Raw genomic sequence first — 16,103 nt, 5'->3', positions numbered from 1 at the left:
CCCTGCCTGTGTTTTTGTCCCCTTTGTAGGTCATGCTTAGCATTTAAGCTAGATTTATCTTTCTAAAATGCAAAGGAGATACTCTGACATGGATTTTTCTTTTTAGTGATAGCTGGCATTTATTTAATACATATGTTTTCCTTTTATTTATTAACAAACATGTATTGCAGGCACTGTTCTAAACTCAGTTAATTTACTCCTCACAACAGTCTTATGAGGTGGAGAATGTTACCCTAATAACTTTCCCAGGGTCTCAGAACTAGTGAGTGATAGTGGTCAGATTCAGTCCTGGGAAGTTTAACCATTTTGATATCCATGTTCTAAGTGTTTTACATGCTTTTTTTTTTCTTTTTAGTAAATTTTAATAATAATTATTGAATTATTATGTGAGGGAGCTATTGTATGATTCTTGTTTTTACAGATAAGGAAGCTGAGGTACAGAAAAGTTTAGTAACTTGCCCACAATTCCCAGACCTAGATAAAACCCACCAAGTCTGAGGTTTGTCTGATAAATGTTCTGGGCAATCACTGTGCTATTATTTTCCAAATTTAGCTAATTCTGGTATCACCTTTATGATTTTTGCCACATATTGTTACACTAATATTTTTCATTAGATCTCTATATTTTTCTACATTTTTTGTATTGTAAGCAGTAATAGCTATGAGAACATGGATTTGATATGATGTGCTAGTTATACTTTTTTCCTCATATATTTTAGAATACTGCATTATGCTATGTTGTTCAAAGTTCAGAGTGTTGTTTTTTTTTCTCCCAATCATGCTTTCCAGAATATGATCCATGCCTACCTACCTTTCCATCTTTATCCTCCACCATTCGTTTCTTCCCTCTTAGCTCTAATCATAACAAACTCATGGTAATAGATTATGCTGGTTTACCTTCATGCCTCTGTGCCTTTTCACATTGTAAACCTCTCTACTTGGCTGACTACTATGATTCCTCAAAGATTCAGCTCAAGGATTAGTCTCTCTGGGATAACTTAGTGACCATCCTAGGCTTAATTAAGTCCCCTACCTTGATACTCTCTGGATATTTCCATCATGGTACAGAGTTCATAATTGGATTAGTTACGTTTTTGTTTGACTTTAGTTGCTTAAAGGAAGTGATTGGGTCTTTCATCTCAGCATCCCTAGTGCCTAAGATAAAGGGTACTTTGGACAAAAAGTAAGCACTCATATATTGATTAAATGAATAAATTGCTTAATATTAGTCTATAAACTTTCAGTTCTAACCTAGGAAGAACACTTGTAAGCCAGCCTAGTGTACTTTGATAATACAGTGTTCTCACTCAGAATGAGTTGTATTTCAGGAACTTCATCATTTGCAAAATCATGATGAATACAGTTCTGGTTGAAATGCCCAAGATATAGTGGTGGTATTACATAGTAATTAAAAAGTGACTAAATTGATGTGTATGAATATGAGCTGAAAACAGAATTCTGATAAAATAGATGAAAGATTGAAAGAGCAGCATTTAAAATTTTTTCATAGTGTAGCGATAAGGTAGACACGTTTAAGAATATCACATTCTAGTATGAGTTTTGTATGATAGAGACATTCCTTAAAGCTTAAAAGAGTACACATAAAAAGAAATGCGCTCAATACATAACTAAGTCTCCTAGGTTCCTGCCTATTCTTGGTTAATTTCTTTGCAATAGGAAAATGACTTCAGAATAGATAAATTAATCATAATAGCCTATATTCATTGGAACCTTACCGTGTGCTATTTTAAACACTTTTACAAGAGTTATTTAATTTAATTTGTTACACCCATGAGATAGGCACTTTTATTTACTTCTCTTTGCTGAGGAAAGGAGGCTTTGAGAAGTTAAGTAACATGCCCAAGGTCACATAGCTGCCAGGCAGCAGAGCTGTGATAGGAACTAGAGTATTCTCCATCTAAAACCTGTAATGTAACCACTATGCTCTTCTCCTATGCTGTGCTCTACTGCTTCCTGCTGAAAAGGTTCTTAAGTGTGCTTTGCTAAAATGTAAATGACAGGGAGATAAGGAGGGTGTTAGTGACAGGGAGATAAGGAGAGTGTTAGTGATTTGACAGATAATGCAGATATAGACAGGAAACGGGTAGAGGTAAATATTGATATAAATAAGTATTACTATAAGTGTAGATTAGTCATTAAAAGAAAAAAAAAGAAAACAACCTGAGAATAGTCTTCTAGTTAGACAAGCTGGGTTCAGTCTGTTAAGATCTGGAAAGGCAGAGAAAAGTGATTTCACATGCTAGACTTGAATAATGATCTTTGGATAGGCAAAATATGTCCTCTTTGTGGCTTCATGCTCATTGATCTTTGTAGATGAGTAAACACCTTGAGAGCCACAGTCTCTCTCAGGTGCTTATAAATTCTCCCTGGCAGGAATAAAAGGGGAAGCTAGGTCTAAGATTATTTAACTTAATAAAAAATAAAATACATTTGTTCTTTGCGGGGAAAAATGGAGACTGACAAGATTGTGGCATCTGGAGTTAAAACTAATAGCCTTTTTTGTTTTTATGGTTTCTTAAAAAAACTCTAGTTCTTTGTTTTCTCATCAGCTGTGGGTTATGACTTAGAGTTGTCTATGTTGTAATATTGACATAATCTATATATTTTCACAAGGCTGTTGACAGATGCTTGACTATAGTAATGTTGAAAATTACATTTATTAAATATGAAAAGCCTTAGAGGAAATTGTACTTGCTTTGAAAACGAATACTTTACTAATAGTGAATATTGATTAGTTGTTTGCAGGTGGTTATTAACATTCTCAGAAATGAAGCTTGAATTAATTATGTCCTGATAGATGTTAATAATTGTTAGAGAGAATGCTCTGCTAGTAATTATTTTCAGTGACTGCTGCACCATTAAACAAGGTTAACTTGTTCTGTATAAATCTCCCATAGTGACACAGCTACTACCTCATTAACTATTCAGAGACTGCTGTAAACCAAATTCTATATATACTGTGTATGGTAGGAATCGTTTGTTTCACAAGATTGGCTCATTTAGTCATAGAGTTGACCCTAGCTTAATTATCAAGGGGAGTTGTGAATAAGCCGCTCAGCATTTTCTGCCAATTAAAATGCTGAAACAGTGTAGAAAACTGCCATCTTGCACATGCTTTGAACCAAGTTAATTAGAAAGTTTCCACAGATGAGCGCTTCTTTTTAAAAGAATGCATTTTCTCTCTAGATAATGAGAAAGGGAGTTGGTGAATAACTAAGCTTGAAGACCTTTAACGTTTTAAGAGACCTAATTTGCAGAATTAAGTGAAGCTTATTTCAGACATTTAGCATTTTTTATTGCATATGGTATCTTGGGTACAAATAAAGAAAACATTTGCTAGTTGTACTTAATAGTTTGCATAGTGTTAGGTTGATATAAGTTTTATGAGATTCCTTTTATTGTTCATTGTTTATCGTTGTTATTTTGCTTTTTTATGGCTTTATACCAAATTGTGATCGAAAAAACACAATACTTTGGTCGAAAATCAGAAAAATTTTATTACCTGAGTTGCCTTTTTTCTACACCTAAGAAATTATGATAGAGTTTATGTGAGCTTTAAATGTGTATGTTATTAATTCTAAAAATAAGTACATACTTAAATAGCATGGGAAGGTATTTCAGGTACAGTAAATTCAAAACAACTTTACTTCTCATAGTTCAAAGAAATCGTAATTTTCCTTGAAGAAAATTTAAGTTAGGAGAATGACTACTCCTTAAATTTTTAGTGCTAGAAAGCTAAAATTACTGTTAAAAATTAATAAGCCAGTATAAGAAAACGTATCTAATAACATACACTTATGGAATAATAGGGCTGTTTTGCTAATGAAACAGTTGTGATGGAATAGTTGTAATCTATACAAAATATCTAGAAAATTTCTGATTTATCTGAAATGATATTTCTTCTTATTTTTATGTTTAATTATACTTATTTTTCTTGTAAATCCTCTTTTATGTGAAGCCATCTCCCTGGGGGTAAATACATAAGTGGTAAATAAATCACTTGGCCAAGAATTCTCTGAAAATACTTTGAGTTACTGGAGAAAACAGTGGATTCAGGAAGGACTTTGGGTTTGGTTTTTTTTTTTTTTTTTTTTGCAGTACCCGGGCCTCTCACTGTTGTGGCCTCTCCTGTTGTGGAGCACAGGCTCCGGACATGCAGGCTCAGCAGCCATGGCTCATGGGCCCAGCCACTCCGCGGCATGTGGGATCTTCCCAGACTGGGGCACGAACCCGTGTCCCCTGCATCGGCAGGCGGACTCTCAACCACTGTGCCACCAGGGAAGCCCGGGTTTAGTTTTGACTTTGCCATTTTAGCTAGCTGTTTAACTATTTTTTATTATGGTAAAATATATATAACATAAAGTTTGCTGTCTTAACCATTGAAGTGTACAAATTAGTGGCATTTACTACATTCACAATGTTGTGCAACCATCACACTACTTGTAAAACTTTTTTTACCCACCACCCCAGATAGAAACTGTGTAACCATTAAGCAATAGTTCATTTCCCCCCTACCCCCAGCCCCTGGTAACCTCTAATCTTTTTGTCTCTATGAATTTGACTATTCTAGATAGTTAATATAAGTGGAATCATACAATGTTTGTCTTTTCTGTCTCTTCTTTATTTTGAAATACTCAGCATAATGTTTTTAAGGTTCACCTATGTTGTAGCATGTATCAAAACTTCATTCCTTTTTGTGGCTGAATACTAGTCCATTGCATGTATATACCACATTTCGTTAAACCATTCATTCATTGATGGACGCTTGGCTATTGTGAATAATGGTGTAATGAACAAGGCATACAAGTATCTGAGTTTCTGCTTTCAGTTCTTTGGGGTATAGACTTAGGAGTGGAATTTCTGGGTCATACGGTGATTCTGTTTAGCTTTTTGAGGAACTACCAAATCTTTGCTACAGTGGCTGCACTATTTTATGTTCCTACTAGCAACGTAAGACGTTCCAGTTTCTCCACACCTTTGCCAACATGTGTTTTTCTTTTTTTCAAAGCCATCCTAGTAGGTGTGAAGTGGTAATGTTTAGCATTTAACATCTCTTTGCCTAAATATACAAATACAAATCTCTAAAGTAAAAGGACATTGGACACATTGGGGTCTGCTAAATTGTGTTCTTCAGGATACTGGCTCATTGTGCTATATTAATAGGTTCCATGATCAAGTAAGTTAGAAAAATACTGCATATTATTTCCCCCTTGCAGAAATTCACATTGCTCATTAAACTGTTAGAGGCTCTGAGGGAACTTGTTTAATCCAGAATTACCAAGTCTTTTTGATTATTAAAATTCTCTCCTCACTCCCCTTGGAATGCCACCTATCTCATAGAATTAGATGAGCAGTTTGAGAAATGCTACTGTAGATTATTAAAGTTCTTTCTAGCTATACAGTATGACAATAGCTAGTATGTTGCCAGTTCAAATAGCTACAAGTAAGCAAGGAATTTAAAAAATTCTTCATAAAGAGGCAGAATAATTGGCCTCTTTGAAAATTTTTTTTTTTTTTTTTGTGGTACACGGGCTGGTCACTGTTGTGGCCTCTCCCGTTGTGGAGCACAGGCTCCGGATGCACAGGCTCAGCGGCCATGGCTCACGGGCCCAGCCGCTCCACGGCATGTGGGATCTTCCCAGACCGGGGCACGAACCCGTGTCCCCTGCATTGGCAGGCGGACTCCCAACCACTGCACCACCAGGGAAACCCTGAAAATATTTTTTATAATTTCCAACTTTGTCAATCAAGGCAGCATATTCACAGAGGAGCAATTAAACTCAATATATTATAATAGTCTCAGTTGTGCTCTCTATATTTTATGTATAAAAAATGTTACTGGAGGTTATAGGATCCTTTTTAGTTCTAGAATTTATTTTCTAAAATCAGTTTGAAAAATCTTTCGAAGGTAGCAAGCATATTATATATATTTCCTCTAGTTGGAAGAATGAGAAAACTCTTTTCATAGAATATCCTTGGGAGTGTTCTTTTCTCTTCAACTTTTTGGAAGAGTTTGAGAAAGATCGATATAAGTTCTTCTTTGTATGTTTGGTAAAATTTGCCTGTGAAGCCGTCTGGTCCTGGACTTTTGTGGGAGTTTTTAAATTGCAGATTCTATTTCAGTTCTAGTAATCAGTCTGTTCAAATTATCTGTTTCTTCTTGATTCAATTTTGGTGGGCTGTATTTTTCTAGAAACTTGTCCGTTTCTTCTGGGTTGTCAAATTTGTTGTCATGTAATTGTTCATAGTGTTCCCTTACAGTTTTTTTGTATTTCTGCAGTATCAGTTGTTATGTTTCCTTTTTCATTTCTTATTTTGTTTGAGTTGTCTTTCTTTTCTTCTTGGTGAGCTTGGCCAGTGGTTTGTCCATCTTGTTTATCCTTTCAAAGAGCCAGCCCTTGGTTTTATTGACTTTTTCTCTTGTTTTTTTAATCTCTATTTTATTTATTTTCTTTCTGATCTTTATTATTTCTTTCCTTCTGCTGACTTTAGGTTTTGTTTGTTCTTCTTTTTCTAATTCTTTTAAGTGGTAGGGTAGGTTGTTTATTTGAGAGTTTTCTTGAGGAAGGCCTGTATTGCTATTAATATCCCTCTTTTGCTGCATTCCGTAGATTTTGTATGGTGATGTTTTCATTGTCATTTATCTCAGGATATTTTTTAATTTTCTCTTTGATTTCATCATTAACCCATTGGTTTTTTAGTAGCATGTTGTTTAGTCTCCATGTAATCGTTTTTTTCTCATTTCTTTTTCTGTGGTTAATTTCTGGTTTCATGCCATTGTGGTCGGAAAAGATGCTTGGGATAATTTCTGTACTCTTAAATTTGTTGAGGCTTGTTTTGTGCCCTAGTATGTGGTCAGTCCTAGAGAATGTGCCATGTGCTCTTGAAAAGAATGTGTATTCTGGGTTTTTTGGATGTAATGTCCTGAAAATATCAAGTCTAACTGCTCTATCGTATCATTTAGTATTTCTGTTGCTCTATTGATTCTCTGTCTGGAAGATCTGTTTATTGATGTGAGTGGGGTTTTAAAGTATCCTACTATTGTTGTATTCCTGTCAGTTTCTCCTTTTATGTCTGTTAGTATTTGTTTTATTTATGTGGGTGCTCCTATATTAGGTGCATATATGTTGATGAGTGTAAAATCCTTTTCTTGTATTGATCTTCTTGTATTATCATTATATAGTGTCCTCCTTTATCTTTCTTTATGATCTTTGTTTTAAAGTCTATTTTGTCTGATACAAGTATTGCAACCCCCGCTTTCTTGTCATTTCCATTTGCATGAAATATCTTTTGCTATTCCCTCACTTTCAATCTGTGTGTGTCCTTTGCACTAAAATGGGTCTCTTGTAGGCAGCATATTGTAGGCTCTTGTTTTTTTATCCATTCTGCCACTCTGTGTTTTTTGATTGGAGCATTTAATCCATTGATATTTAAGGTAATTATTGATAGATATGTATTTATTGCCATTTTAAGCCTTGTTTTCCTGTTGATCTTATATTTCTTTTTTGTCCCTTTCATTGTCTTTTTGTTTTTCTTTTTGTGACGTGATTATTTTCTTCTATATTATACTTATGTTCTCTCTTTTTTTGTTTGCTTTTTGTAAATCTATTATATGTTTTTGAAATAACCAGTTTCTTAACAATCATTTTATTGTATAACCAATAAAGAAAAAACATTTCTATTAAGTATTTTTTTAAAGTGTGAGTGTGTGTGTATGTATATATATATATATATTAACTCATTTGGAGGGGCAGCTGTCCAGGCTCAATGTAATATCACTTCATTGAACAACTCCACATGGCATAATTCACATTGTATTCTAAGTAAATGACATTCACCCAAAAATACAGTGAGAATGGTGCTCTTGAAGTTGGCCAGTACTGTGACCTTGGGTTGATTCATGTAAGACTTTTGGCTTTGTGGGATTGTGATGTTTTCTTGTATTCTCGTGAGTTTCAGATGTCAGATAATCACAAGTACTAGTGATTTTCTAATCATAAAGTGGGCTTCTCTCTTTCAGACATTTCTTTTAGTTTACAGATTTGCTTTCTCAGGAGGATAATAAGGAGATACAATTACCAGCACTGATTCATGAGAAATTGTACCTGGGAGAGTATAATATGTGACATATACCCATTTGTACACATATGAACTCATATACCCTTTCACACAGACCTTCCCTCAGCTACATGTGTAAGCACTTGGCTGATTTAATTTGTTCAATCTGCCAGTGCTTGTTCTTCAGTTATACTGTATTTAGCTCACCTGTCAGCATACTGGCAAATTGATTTTCACTGAATTCCATTTTGGTTGATTTGTCATTTGGTAACTTGAGTTTTGACTAATTGACCAGAAGCCACTTGAGATTGTAAATCATCGTAGAACACTGCAAAATGTTTATGGCTTCATAGACTCTTGGACTTTTCTTCACATTCAAGATACCCTGAGCCAGAAGTTTATATGATGAGAATTTTATAAAGGAAATACTTGCTTAGAATAATGTTCATTTTTAGATATAATTTGTATGATTAGGGAACAGAATCACATTTTCTCTCAACTCTTTAATGATTAAACTTGGTAAATATGCTTATAAGAATATATGTTGGTATAATAGGGTCTTAAATTTCATAATCTAATAAGCACAAATTTAAAAATATGTTTGTAATGCTAATATTTTATTACTTTGCTAAATTGTATAATTTGTTAATCATCTCACATGTCTACTGCATCAAATTAATAGTGTTCCCTTATATTAAGATTTAGAAATTTTATATTTATTGCAAATGTCTTAATAGGAAAATCCGGAAGTGAATGCATATATATTCCCCAGTATAGAATATAATGTAACCCTAGGAAAAAGAATAAATCAAGTTAACAAGATTTACCCAACTAGATTTTGGCTAATACAGATTTTAATTTAGCAGCTTAATCTGGTTATATGAATTTTCTTGGACATTGGGACATAGAAATAAAATAAATACTTTTATTGGGTAATTTTGGTGAATATTCCAGTGCCTTTTTGGTGAATTCTGATTAATAAAAAATTCTAATAATTATGAAGAGTTAATTAAATTTGTTTATTTTGTCTAGTGTATTTGGGGTCTTGTCTGTAGTTTTGTCAATCCTCATCCATACATATTTACATTAGTGTGTATATACAGTTATTTTTTTCTACTTCAGAGTATCTTGGAATATGAATTGCTGGGTTTTCAGTATCTTTGTGCTGTTTTTCTTTAAGTTCTTGATTGAGGTTGCTTTTGGATTGGCTTTTTTTGAGATATATTGCTTCTAGATTGGATTATTGCCAAACTAAGGAAAAATATATTTGGGAAGGGAGAGTTGTATATTAATATATGAGACATTTTATTTTCAGGTTGATGTTTTCATTATTAGCCTTGGTGTTTCCCATTTAGTTATTGTCAGTACCTTTTGTCGCTCCCTTTTTAATTTTTTTCCCCACTAGTGTGATTGGAGCTAGAGAGCTGCAGTAGTTTTGACAAACCTTTTTTGGTTTAGTTGGCCAGTAGCTTTATTGGTTCTCTGCCTTCATGTATACCTATGGCCACTTTTTTCCAGCTTATTCCCTCAGGCTCTCCCACTCACTGATTTTATTGTTCCAGTCTGTATATGGGGCGCACACAAAGTAACCTGGTCATCATTATTAAGTCAATCTTTAAACCTTATTTGACCTTATATTTTTCTTTATGCAACAGGGTTTTTTACCTCAGTTCCCTGTGCCTGTAGTCGCATCCATAGTTCGGGGAATCTCCTTCTTATTCTTTGGGTCCACTAACCAAGTTGTTGGCTTTATAATGAATCTTTCTCTGACCTTGGTCCTTTGCGAGTTGAGTTCCTGTTCCTTTATTGCCCCCAAATCCTTAAAAAGGATTGAAGGCACTGTATTCAATCTCTGGCTGTATTTCAGTGTTTCTGGCCCTTTAGATTCCCAATGTTTCTATCATAGTAATTATCTGTTACATATAGTATAAACCACAGAGCTTCCATTAGTAGTAGATGACCTACTGTTTCTTTCTGAGCTAATTTAGCTAACAAGAATTAGCTGTAGTGTTAATGTTATTGGATACTGTGACTAAAATGTCCAATGAATAAACAGTTTTATTGATAAAGTTTAGCATTTAGCAGGTCAATTAAAGTTTTATTTTTTTACCTATCCTTACTTCTCTTTGTCTTTGAAAATTTTAAGTTATCTTGATGAAGAAATGCATTTTTCCATTATTCACTTATCACAAGACTTGACATAAAATCTTTCAGCAGATTTATAGTCCTTTTAGATTTGATTAGAAAAAAAATCATTTTAGATTAAAGATTTTCAAAATTATAACTCTTCAGTGAAATTTCCTATAGATAAATATTAAAATAAACAAATTTTAAACTTAAAACATTTCCATTTTATTTTAGGCCATTAATAGGAAGTAATTTCTCATTTTAAGTGAAGATGCCTCACCCCCTGAACTACTGGCATTTATTTCTGATAATCTTATCTGCTTATGAATAGCCTAGATAAAGAAATGTGCACAGAATTATTCCACCTGTTTCTCACAAGTCATATTGTGAAAACATTTCTCCTGTGTTCTGATCTGGTTAAAAATATATAGTGAAATTTTAAAAAGTAGTAAATTGTACAGAAAGCTGAATTGGAGGAAAGGGAGTTTGGAGCTGGGTATGGAAGAAAGATGATACCAAGGGAAATAGGACTGAATTATCCTTTGTAAAAATAAGAAATGAAATACAGTGAGGCTACCAGTAATAAGCTTTTTTTGTGTCTTATCTGAGTATATTTATATTTTGGGCTGATAAGTTTCTTAAACTTTGTTATTGGAAAGATTTCCATAGATTATGCTGCATTAGATACTTGGCTTCCTTTAATGCTCACGGGAGAGTTTTATAATTATAGTCTCTAAATAAACAGTTTAAGGCTGTACCTTTAGACATCGGTAAAATTTTATTTAAGTCTAGGTAGTGTAAGTGAACCACAGCCTTAAGTCATTTTCAGTTCCTGTTTCTAATAAGGTGGACCACTGAAGATAACTATTTATAACTTGGTCTTAGTTTAATTCTTTTTTTAAGCATTCAAGTTGGTTATATAGTTGTTTGTTTTGTTTGTTTTTAAACACAGTAGTGCCAAAATATAAAGTTTTCTTAAAAAGCATAGTCTAGGTAAGGTAATCAGTCTTCCATGACTCATTTATCCTATGTTTTTTCTTCTTTGGAGCTTTTTTGGTTTATATTGTCATACTAATGTTGACCATTACTTTCTTCCTACAGCGTGGATTTGTGGTATCATTTCTATCACTGTTATTAGCCTGCTTTCCTTGCTAGGAGTGATCTTGGTTCCCATCATTAACCAAGGATGCTTCAAATTTCTTCTCACATTCCTTGTTGCACTAGCTGTAGGAACAATGAGTGGAGATGCCCTTCTTCATCTACTGCCCCATGTAAGAAATCTTTTAAATCTTTTTAAGAAGTAAAAATATTTCAGCTAAAAGGATCCTTCATTTGCAAGCTGTAGCATACTAATCTAGTATTTCTGTTGTTTTATTTGCTTATAGGATGAAGTATTTTTTCCATTCGTACAGTTTTAAATTAAGCAATATTAAAATAGATTGAATCATTAGATTTTAAAACAACAACAAAAAACTGGTAGTGTCAGTTTTATCTTTACCTGTCACAGTGTATACATATCAAATCACCACAGTGTACACTTTAACTTTCTTACAATTTTATGTCAGTTATACCTCAGTAAAACTGAAATTTAAAAAATGCTCTATTAGCAGTTCTGAAAGTGAATACTTGGACATCAATGAGTGTTTTATCTTTTTATCTTTATGGTACATCAAGAAAGCCATTAGAAGAAACGTATAGGGTTTTATGATGATGGTACACATAGCCAGTGCTCCACAGGCATCCTTATTTGAGCAGGAATAGGCAGACATACTCAGTTAACAATTTTAGGCATTTAGCTCTTTACCCATGGGGCCATTTATCTTTTCACCTGGTGTGCCACTTGTGTTCTTCCATTTGGGAACACTTCTAATGATATGATCATAAGCCCACACTCCTAGTACCTTTACCTTGCTTATTAACCTTTTAAAATCTGTCACCAGTTAAGAGTGTTTGAGCCAGTATTACTGTCTTTCCTTCAAATAAAAAAACAACAGGGCTTTTTTCATTTCCAAATGTAAAATTATAGGTTTGAATATTTTTTTATGTTCTCATCACCTCCCTTCAGGAGTATTTGGGAGACAGAATTGTATTTCTATGTTGTGTGCACCTCTTCTCGCCTTCTGCACTCGGGGTTGAGAATTCCAGGTCTAGTATCTAGAACAATGCATGGCATTGCCTTTAAAAAAAATTAATGTTAAGGCCGTGAATATGCATTTTTTGTTGTTGATTTATTATATATTATTTATTTATTTCTCCCTTATTGCAACCCTTTGCCTGCCCTTTCTACCAGCCACCAGGCATAGCAACAGTCTGTTTCAGAACTGGGCCTAATAAATTAGAACAGTTGAAGTGCGAACAATGTTTAAGTGCTATTTAACTTTTTTTTTTCTTAAGAAGTGTTAATTAAATGAAGCTATTACCTTTTGTAATGGTCATATCTTCTTTGAGAGGTTTAGAAACCTCTTCTGTTGACCACTAGCAAATAGGGAAGGAATACAAACAAATGTTACAAGGAGGGAAAATACTGAAGACCAGTTCTCTAACTCTTACATTCTCTTAAGATAAAGAATTAAAATACAGAAAATTAAACACATGTTTAAGTATATTCTTTTGCTCATGTTCAGCAGTATATGCAGACATAACATCTCATCACTTCTTTGAAATAATTTATAAAAGAAAAATATAATCAGCTTAAGAGAAGGTTAAATTACTGAATATTAAGGCATATATCTGGGACATGTTCACTTCAGTTTATGAAGGACCCACCATTACCTCTTATCTTACTGCTGGTTTGATTCTTTTACTGTAGGATGTATCTTAAACCTGATAGGCATTTGAGTTTTTGGTCTTTGTTTTAGAGTTACCATGAAATGTAGTACTTTCCAGGCCACTGAGGATAGCAAAATTAAATGGAAGACTACTTATATTCAATTGAGATAATAGGGGATATTTTTTCTGGAGATTATATTCTCAAAATAGCATTTAAATTACTTGTTTAGAAGTTTTTCTTATTCTTATTAACAGTCTCAGGGTGGACATGATCACAGTCATCAACATGCACATGGGCATGGACATTCTCATGGACATGAATCTAAGAAGTTTCTAGAAGAATATGATGCTGTATTGAAAGGACTTGTTGCTCTAGGAGGCATTTACTTACTATTTATCATTGAACATTGCATTAGAATGTTTAAGCACTACAAACAGCAAAGGGTAAGTGTTTTTTAATTGTTTATTTTATTTTCTGAGGTAAAACTCAAAAACCATTGTTTTTGGGCCTTATGTTTTTTCTTAATCATGGTGTTGGTGTGTATTAAATATCGTTTAATAGATTATCTTCAGAGGAAAAACTGACTTTGATCTTTGCCATTTTTTTGTCATTACGTTTGTTTTGGCATTTATAATCAAGATATAGGAGTCTCAGTTTCAGTTAATTTTGTGTTGCTTCTTATCTAATTGATTTAAATAGTCTGAAAAAAGTTATTGGCCAATTTATTCTTATTAAAAATGCAAAAATGTATAAATAGAAGCAAATCTCATTGGTCTTCATAGATAATATTTTCAAGTATAGGGGGCTTTCATTGCCATATCTTTTAATGAAAATGTTTTTGCACAACACATTTCTTTACCAGAAATGCCTTGCCAATGGTGTAAGCACTAGAGGTATGAAGAATTTAGATTCAGGGGGCTTTGTAGGAAGAAAATATAATGAAATGAAGGAAATGGTGATTCATCTCAAGAGTGACAAACACTTCAGAGATGATGCTTGGATTATTGAACTGTCTTTCATGTCACATTTATTAGAATAAGATAAATACCTAAAAGAATTTTTTTCCCCAAGAAGGTAAGTTCAGGTATTACCATTCACTGTGATTTACACTCCTCCCTGTTCACATTGGTTCACATCTGTCTCTAAGGCTCTGTCTTGAATACATCTCTCACTTAACATGTTTGTGATATTAATGCTGATTGTCTTCAGTATATTCTGTTTAAGTAAGGAAATCCAGAGGACACTTTTAGAAAGCTTTCCACAATAACGAGTTAGAAAATGTTTATATTTTGTTAGTTAACTACAAATATTCAGAAAAAAATTCTTCAAGAACACTGGATAGTCATTATCATAATATATACAGCCCACTCTTATGATAAAACTTTAATGCTGTTTTTATGGATATATTCTTGTTTGTGTATGTATATGTTTTGTATATATCCCCTTGGGACAAAATATGGTTTTCAGGGAGAGTGATTCTAGTTCTTGCCCAGCCACAAACTAGCTCTGAAACTATGACTCATTCATCATGATTACCAGTTGCTATCTAAATGCATGGGAAATAAATCCTACTTCTCATCTGTATTTTCATATCATATTCCAAGTAGTGTATTTAATTTTAATGGCCATATTTTAGTCAGGGCATCATATTTAATTGCTTCCAAAGGAGGGTTGATCAAGATGGTGCGCTCAGTGAAGTTTTATCTGAGGAATGCTCAAAGGAACTGGGAAGGATCAACTTAGAGAAACATGAAGGAGATCTAACAGCATTTGGTTTGGGAAGGGCCATGTGGAAGGTCATGTGGATAGGTGAAGAATTGACGGTGGTGGGAGGGATGCCAAGGTGAGATTGGCTGGAGGGAAATGAGTCAGTGAAGGAGATTAATTCAGAATAATTTAGAAGAGAGGTGCAGAGGGCTTGAATCATGGCATAAGGAATTGGAAAGAGAAGATGATTGAGAGAATTATTTAAATGAGGGGCTCAATAAGAAAACATTGATTAGATAAAGAATTTAAAGTCCATCTCTGTGAATACCAAATTTAGAACACAAATACAAATTGCAAAGTATATAAAGAAGTTTTGGAGTTACTGTGAAGCCCTAATTTTCTTCAATTGTGTGTACCTACTAACACTGAAGCAGCAAATATGAAGTATTGAATGTGTACAAAATATTAGGGACTGTATAATTTACAGATAAGTATAAAATGTAGTGCTTCAAGAGATAGTCCTTCAAAATAAAGTGGTTTTATATTTTTTATAATTTAACCTTGATCTCATTTTGAACCTAGACTTACTGGCAAAATTAAACACATTTATTTTTATAAAGTAAAGTAATATAGAAGAATAGAGTCCCTAAAATATGGCAGGCTTTGGGAAATTTGAAATTGTGGGAAGTAAAAAACTGAAAGTAACACCATTTGCAGAGGGGTACTCTAAATGCAATAGTGAGGAATTCATCAAGTACATCAAAGAAAGGAGTCTAGGGAGATAAATAAGTACACCTCCTTTATAATAAATAGGACAATAAGTAACTAAGATGAAAAAGTATATAGCATTTTTTGAAGAAAGGGAATTAGTGATACTTGAATAGAACAGACATTTGACCGTCTGTATAGAAGAATTGGAAGGAAGCTTTCAGAACATAAGTTAAATAATACACCAGATGCCGACTAGTTCAGCAAGTTGCGGCTTTGAGGGTAATGATTTGGCAAGTTTTTAGGAAAATGGACAATCAGAACCAAAGCAATTAAACAAAATCCCAGCTGATGTTTTCCTTTCTATGTCTGTCTCATTGACTTTTGTACTGTTGTTTGCTCCTCCTTCCTCTTTTTTTTTCTTCTTTAACTCATGTTAAAACTGCTGTTTCTTTTCTTCTCTTTAGGATGTCTCCATATTATTTTCTTTTGAACATTTTCTATTCCCCCAGTTTCTGTTTTCTATTGCTATGAAGCAGAACAACCCAAAAAATAGCTTGTAACAACTTATTAGTTCTTTTAATTTTGTCAGGAATTTAGGCAGGATTCAGCTGGGCAGTTCTTTTGCTCCACTTGACATCAGCTAGAGTGATTCACTCAAACTCTGCTAATCTGGGTTGGCTAGGGCAGTGCAGAGCTGGAAAGGTCCAAG

General features: G+C 33.6%; 1 protein-coding gene across 5 annotated transcripts in view; it reads left to right on the top strand.

Annotated features, from left to right (window-relative positions):
• Positions 1-16,103, top strand: part of SLC39A10 (solute carrier family 39 member 10) — a 133,143-nt gene that overhangs the window by 95,891 nt on the left and 21,149 nt on the right. For all 5 annotated transcript variants that reach the window (XM_030855962.2, XM_070045940.1, XM_030855952.2 and 2 more), the window contains 2 exons: positions 11,308-11,477; positions 13,231-13,419. In XM_030855962.2, coding sequence (XP_030711822.1) covers positions 11,308-11,477; positions 13,231-13,419 — 359 coding nt within the window. The remainder of the gene's footprint in view (positions 1-11,307; positions 11,478-13,230; positions 13,420-16,103) is intronic.

Source organism: Globicephala melas, chromosome 7 (genome assembly GCF_963455315.2).
Source record: "Globicephala melas chromosome 7, mGloMel1.2, whole genome shotgun sequence".
In the NCBI taxonomy this organism is placed as follows: Eukaryota; Metazoa; Chordata; class Mammalia; order Artiodactyla; family Delphinidae; genus Globicephala; species Globicephala melas.
Note: the sequence above shows the minus strand (reverse complement) of the source record. Positions and strands in the feature narration are given on the sequence as shown.